Genomic DNA, 6,996 nt, shown 5'->3' on the forward strand with positions numbered 1-6,996 from the left:
TTGCACCAGCTCCCCAAGCCCCAAACTTGGGGACACTCGAGGCTCCAGCTCGTGCTGGGGCGGGCTCTGTCCCCCGTGTGCTGGTGGAGCTCGGGGGGGTGGGTTTGGGGGTCATGTATCTGTATTCTGCGGGAGCCCCGGCTTGGCAGCCCGGGGTGGGAGGGCTGGGCGAGGGGGGGGGCTCTGCAGGGCAGAAGGGTCCCTGGAACGGGGGGCACGACCCCGCACTCCCCGCAGCACACGGGGGGACAGGGCTGATGCGGGCGAGGCCGGGGAAGGAAGGAGCCCCGGCGGGGACCCCCCGGTGCCTGCTGCAGAGCCCGGGGCGCGGAGCCGCGTTCGGGGGTGCAAAGCATCTTTCGGGGGTGCGGAGCGGCGTTCGGGGGCGGGTCCGTTCTGCTCACCGCCCCCGGCCCCGCCCGGCCCTTTGTCTCGCCCCCGACCCCCCCCCAGAACCCCATCCCGGGCTCCGCGGGGTCTCAGCGGCCCGGGAGCGGCCGGGAGCGGCGGGGCGGGGCGGGGGGCGGCGGGAGGAGGCGGTGGCGGAGGAGGAGGAGGAGGAGGAGGAGGAAGCCGCCGCTCCCCGCGCTCCGCCGAGGCAGGAGCATCCCGGCTCCCGGGGAGCCTCCGTGGCCGCCGCCCCCGCCGTCCCCCCCGGCCCCGCTCGGCCCCGGCGGCCGCAGCAGAGGTGAGTGGGGGGGCCGGGGCTGCACAAAGAGCCGCTCCCCGCCCCCCCGGCCCGACCCCCGCCCGCGGCTGCGGCACCGCCGGGAGCGGCCGCCCCCCCGGCCCCGGCCGCGGGCTGAGCCCCTCGCTGCCCCCCCTTCACACCCCCGGTAATACCTCCCCGTTACTGCCCCCCTCCGCTATTGCCCCCCGCTATTGTCCCCGCTGCTCCATCCCTGTTATCCCCCCCCCGTTTTGCAGCTGGGCGTGGGGCCGGTTTCGGGGGGCTGGGCCCGGCGGGTGCCGGGGACCCCCATCCTCTCGGCGGGGCTCTGCGGGCGGCCCCCTCCCTCCCCGCGCCCTCCGCAGCGGCCTCGCCTCCTGTCGCGATAGTGGCCGCCTGTCGCGACAGCCGAGCCTCCGCCCCACCTGTTGTCACAGCCCCCGGCTCGGCCGGACCCCCCCGGGGTGCTGGGGGTCCCCTGGGGGGAGCGCGGACAGTCCCTGCCCCACCGTGATGCCCTGGGGGGTCCCGGCGGGGAAGCCCCCCAGGTACCGAGGCTGCAGGGGGGCCCGGGGGTGACACGGCTGCCCCACGGCAGGACCCCGGCCCCAGGACCATGATCCCCCCCAAGGAGAAGAACCGGGCCCCCAAGGACAGCATGACGCTCCTGCCCTGCTTCTACTTCGTGGAGGTGGGTGTGTGGTGGGTGGGGGGATTGCTGTGGTTGGTGGGGGTCAAGTGCATCCATCACTCAGCGGAGCTGGGGGCTCCTTCCTCGGGCGCTGCTCCCGCCCTGGCACGGAGGGGACGGGGGTTTGTCCCCCGGCGGGGCTGCCGGTGCCCGTGCCCCTCGACGCGTTGGACCCAGCGCTTTGGCCCCCCCAGCTGCCCATCGTGGCCTCCTCCATCGTGACCCTCTACTTCCTGGAGCTGACCGACCTCTTCAAGCCGGCCAAGGTGGGCTTCCAGTGCTACGACCGCGCGCTCTCCATGCCCTACGTGGAGACCAACGAGGAGCTCATCCCGCTGCTCATGCTGCTCAGCTTGGCCTTCGCCGCGCCGGCTGCCTCGGTGCGTTCGGGGGCTTGTCCCTCCGTGGGGGGGTGAGGATGGAGCCCGCTCAGCACAGAGACGGGCTGGGGGTCCCAGGGTGCCGTTGTGGGGAGCCTGGGGGTGCCCCGGACACCCCGGTCCCCGTGGGGCGGCACCCGCTGAGCTGCTGGTTGTCCCCAGATCATGGTCGGGGAGGGCATCGTGTACTGCCTGCAGTCCCGGCTGAAGGGACGCGCCGGTGCCGAGGGCAGCATTAACGCCGGCGGCTGCAACTTCAACTCCTTCCTGCGCCGCACCGTAAGGTTTGTGGGTACGTTGTGCCGCCGCCAGGTCCTGGGCTGCATGAGGGGCTGGGGCTGGAGGGGGCACGGGGGCACCAGGTGTGACAGCAGCAACGCACAGCCCCCCCCCGACACCGCAGCGGACCCTCCCCAGCGCCTGCGAGTGCCCCAGGGCGGGGTGGGCTCTGGATGGGACAGGGGTGACCTGCCGTCCTGCTCCTGCCGTCCCCAGGCGTCCACGTGTTCGGGCTCTGTGCCACCGCCCTGGTGACAGACGTCATCCAGCTGGCCACCGGCTACCACGCGCCCTTCTTCCTGACCGTCTGCAAGCCCAACTACACGCTGCTGGGCACGCCCTGCGACGCCAACCCCTACATCACCCAGGACATCTGCTCGGGCGCGGACAAGCACGCCATCCTCTCTGCCAGGTAGTGCCGGGGGGACCCGCGCCGCGATGCCGACCCTCCCGCCTGTCCCAACCGCGCTCTCCCGTCTCCCCGCAGGAAGACTTTCCCATCCCAGCATGCGACGCTCTCGGCTTTTGCTGCCGTCTACGTGTCGGTGAGTTCCCGGCGCTGCCCGGTGCTCATCCCGCATGTGCTGGGGCAGCAGCGTCCCCGTCCCGTCGGCACGCGCCCTCCGGTGCACGGCCAAGCACCGCCCGACACACGTGGCCACGCTGGGTGCGTGCACAAGCATGTGCACACGCGTGTGTGCGCTCTGACACTTGCGGTTCCATGGGCACCCAAGCGCTCTTTGCATGGCCGGGGGCAGGGGGCTGCGGTGCCGCGATGGCAGCGGTCGCGGGTGCAGTGACTGAGCCGGTTCCTGCCTCCCCGCCACCAGATGTATTTCAATTCCATCATCTCGGACAGCACCAAACTCCTCAAGCCCATCCTGGTCTTCGCCTTTGCCATCGCCGCCGGCATCTGCGGCCTGACGCAGATCACCCAGTACCGCAGCCACCCCGCCGACGTCTACGTGGGGTTCCTGATCGGCGCCGGCATCGCCGCCTACCTGGTGGGTCCTGGTCCGTGGGGCCGGGAGGGAGGGACGCTCGGCGCGGGCCGCAGTGCTGACCTCGCTCCCCTCCCGCAGGCTTACCATGCCGTCGGCAACTTCTGCGCCCCGGCGGAGAGGGTCCCGGCCCCGGCCCCCACCAAGGACGCACTGCGGGCGCTGACACAGCGTGGCCACGACTCCGTCTACCACCAAAACAAGTCGGTGAGCACCGACGAGCTGAACCCGCAGACGCGGCTGGAGGAGGCGGCGCGGCCGGTGCCGCGGGAGAAGAACTCTCTGGGCAGCCTGAAGCGGGCCAGCGTGGACGTGGACCTGCTGGCCCCCCGCAGCCCCATGGGCAAGGAGAACATGGTGACCTTCAGCAACACCCTGCCCCGCGTCAACACCCCCTCCATGGATGACCCCGCGCGGCGCCACATGACCATCCACGTCCCCGTGGACGCCTCCCGCTCCAAGCAGCTCATCACCGAGTGGAAGCAGAAGTCGCTGGAGGGCCGGAGCATGACGCTGGCGGAGGAGGCGGCGCAGGGCCGGGGCGCCGGGGACACCGGTGACGACGTCCCCCCGTCGCTCTACCCCACGGTGCAGGCGCGCGCGGCCGAGCGGGCGACCATGGGGCCCCGCGTCCTCATCCAGCCGCGGGCGGGCGCCTCGCAGCTGGTGCACATCCCCGAGGAGAGCCAGGCGGGCGCCGGCACCGCGGCCGGCGGCGGCGCGGCCGTGCGCGCCAAGTGGGTGATGGTGGCCGAGAAGGGGGCCGCCCAGCGGGTGGCCAACCCCCCGCGCCTCATGCAGGTCATCGCCATGTCCAAGCAGCAGAGCATCGTCTCCGTCACCCCCAAGCACTCGGAGACCTCGTCGTCCTCCACCAGCTCCGACTCCTCCCAGTACCGCTCGCCCTCGGAGCGGGACAGCTCCAGCATCATCACCATCGACGCCCACGCCCCCCACCACCCCGTCGTGCACCTCTCGGCCGGGAACGGGCCCTGGGAGTGGAAGTCGGGGCCGAAGGGGCCGGAGGGGCCGGACGCCTACGAGCTGGGCGAGGCGGGGAAGGATTTCCGCGGCTTCCGCGCGCCCAAGAGCGCCGGCATCTCCCCCGGCTCCTCCGTCAGCGACATGGAGCAGGACGAGCCGCGCTACGGCAGCCTGGCCGCCATCCCGGGGGAGCGGGGGGACGCGCCCCCCGAGGGGCTGCTGGGCACGGCCAGCCGCGAGTCCACGCTGCGCAGGAAGCCGGCCGAGCGCGACGGGCCGGCCGACAGCGAGGTGGACCACTACTACAAGAAAATGCAAGCCGGCCGGAGGTTTAAGGACTGAGCCCCCGCGTCCCTGCCCCAGCTGGGGGGCCGAGGGGGGGTCCGCGGTGCTGGGGTCCCTCTCTGTTGGGAGGGCATCAGGACGGGGCTGGCTTTGGCATCGGGGCGACCGAGCGGCACGAGGATGCGGCACAGGATGTGACACCGGCCCCTGAGCCAGCGGGACCCCCAGCAGCTGGGGGGTCTGGGGGGGTCTCTGCTCCACGGCCCGTGGGGCTGGGCAGCTCTGAGCACTTTTGACTTTCTTTTTCTCTCTAACACAGGTGCTGACATTTCTGAGAGGGTGATTTATTCCAGCTGGGGAAGTGTACATCTGTTCGGGGGGGGGCAAACGGTGCCGAAGGGCTTGCGGGGGGCTGGATGGAGGGGTCTTGGGGGGAGCTGCAATGGGTCCTGGCTCACACGGATGTGTGTGGGTGCTGGGGGTGCTGTGCGGGGGGTTGTCGCAGCCCCTCCATCCAGCACCACTGGTCTGTGTTGGGGGGAACGGTGCCGGGAGGGAGGCTGTAAATAAAATAGTGCACGGGCTGAAACAGAGGGTGGACGTTGGGGTGGGGACACAGGGGCAGGGCCGGCACGGGGGGGACACCAGGGCCAAGCTCTGTCCCCAGGAGCAGCAACCCTGGGCTGGGGAATGAGGGTTTGGGGATATGGGGGGGTCTCCAGGCTCTGAACTTCTGTCGGGCAACGGCTGGAACTGCTGTGGTTTGAAAAGCAAATAAACGTGTGGATGTTCCCCGGCTGGGCTCCTTCGCTGGGTGGGGGTTTGGGGGGGCGAGCACTGTGGCCCAGTGGCTGGAGCACCCCAGGGGTGAGGGGGGTCCCCACCTGAGCCGGCACCATGGCCGAGCAGCCCAAGGGCCGGGTGGGTTGATGGTGCTGGTGCACTGTGAGATCCCCCCTTTCCAGGGAGAGGTGCCCACCTGGGGCCCCAACCCTCCGAAATGGGCTCAGGCACCCTCTTCCCCATCCGCAGGCCAGACTAAAGCCCTTCCAGCCCATCAGCCCTCAGGTGAGCGATCCCATCGACTCCATCGCTGCAGCGCCGTGCGGGAGCTGGGGGGGCTGCGTGGTCCAAGGGCATCGCTGCCGCACGGATTGTCCCACAAAGCCCCAGAGCAACGAGACCCCCCCTTGTCACCCGAGACCCGCCTCGCCGTCCTCCCGCAGCAGCAGCAAAGTGCCGCCGCTGCAGTTTCCCGCCGTGTTGCTGTGGCAACGCGGGATCCGGCACCGCGTGTCACCATCAGCGGCACAGCCACGAGGCCGGTGACCCCGCCGGTGCCTCGTCCTCCTGCGAGAGCCGGGCAGGGGCGCCGGGCAGGGATTCCGACCCACGGGCAGGGACGGCAGCAGCGGCGCAGACAACCCGAGAGCCCTCGGGTGTCCTCCGGTGCCGCCACCTCCCCCAGAGCCGTCCTCGTATGGTGGCGGCAAAACCCTGCGTGACCCAGCCCCGGTGCGGAGGAACATCTGCTCCCTTTTGTCACGGGCTGTAAATCACCAGCAGGTTTTGCTCCGCAGCCCCCGGAGCTGCCGCTGAGCGGGGCTGAGCCCCCCATGCAGGGGCTGCCCGTGTCCCCCAAACGGGCACTACACCGATGGCACCAAACGGCCGATGGCACCGAACTGCCAACACCAATTGGATTAGCAGTGGGTATCCCAGAGCGTTCGCCTTGCAAACATATGGATTATCCGGCATAACCCGGGCTCAGTGCTGGAAAAGCCACCCGGGGATTAGCGGGAGGATCGCGGGGACGGTGGCGGGGGCACCGGCGGGTGGTGCCTGCCCGGTTACGGGGTTGGTGACCTGGGGGGTCTGACGCCGTCCGACAGCAGCACGAGGCCCCCGGGGCGCGGGTGGAGGTGACACGGTGGGACAGACCCCAGCTCGGGGGGTCCCGCATCCCCCACCCCGCGCTGCCGCCATCACGGCTCTCACGGCTCATTGCGGTGAGCGATGGCGTCACCGGCCGCTTCACCCTGCGGTTTCCATGGCGACTGCCAGCCCCGCGTTCCCACGGCCCCCCCGGCGCTGCTGGGGACCCACGGGGCCCAGGAGGGAGCAGGAGCATCCCCATCCTCCTCCTCCCCATGGCCCCGTGCACCACCCCCCCCATGTTTTATTTGCCCCCCAGCCCATGGTACCCGCTCCATGACCCCCCTCCAGCTGCAGGCGAGAAGTCACCTCATTAACCACAGCCCAGCCGCTAATTGCACAAATCCAGATTCCCTCACGGTCTGTGAAATCCCAGTGCCCGTGAAGGGACTTTCCTGACCCCGCACTGGTCACCTGTCCCACTCATCACTGGTCCCACTGGTCACCTGTCCCACTCGTCACCCTTCCCACAGCATCCCCACTGGAGAATCCACAACTCCATCCAGAGCTTCAGGGTCCCTGCTGGGGACAGCGATGGAACAGGGGGGGACACGAACAGGATCCCCTGCCAGCGGCTGCCACCGTTTCCATGGCGACACAACTGAGCTGGGAGGTGTTGATTACTGCACCAGCAGCTAATTAGCAATTCATTACTTGTCTGAGTGGGCTGGAACGGGGCAGGGGGATCCTGCCCCACCAGGTACCGCTGCCTGGTTCTCCTATAAAACACAGAAGCAGCTGCCGGTGGCTTCACCGCATCCCCAGGGAGCT

At 70.2% G+C, this 6,996-nt stretch overlaps 1 protein-coding gene across 1 annotated transcript; it reads left to right on the plus strand.

The window, feature by feature from the left end:
* Positions 1-615: 615 nt before the first annotated feature.
* On the plus strand, positions 616-4,680 carry PLPPR3 (phospholipid phosphatase related 3). Its single transcript, XM_082072200.1, has 8 exons — positions 616-688; positions 1,269-1,361; positions 1,556-1,741; positions 1,904-2,033; positions 2,237-2,432; positions 2,508-2,565; positions 2,851-3,024; positions 3,103-4,680. Exons 2-8 carry the CDS (start codon positions 1,287-1,289, stop codon positions 4,345-4,347), a joined length of 2,064 nt encoding a protein of 687 aa, XP_081928326.1. The 5' UTR covers positions 616-688; positions 1,269-1,286; the 3' UTR covers positions 4,348-4,680.
* Positions 4,681-6,996: the final 2,316 nt, after the last annotated feature.

The sequence above is a fragment of the Streptopelia decaocto genome (genome assembly GCF_964273445.1).
Source record: "Streptopelia decaocto genome assembly, chromosome: 24".
Taxonomy (NCBI): domain Eukaryota; kingdom Metazoa; phylum Chordata; class Aves; order Columbiformes; family Columbidae; genus Streptopelia; species Streptopelia decaocto.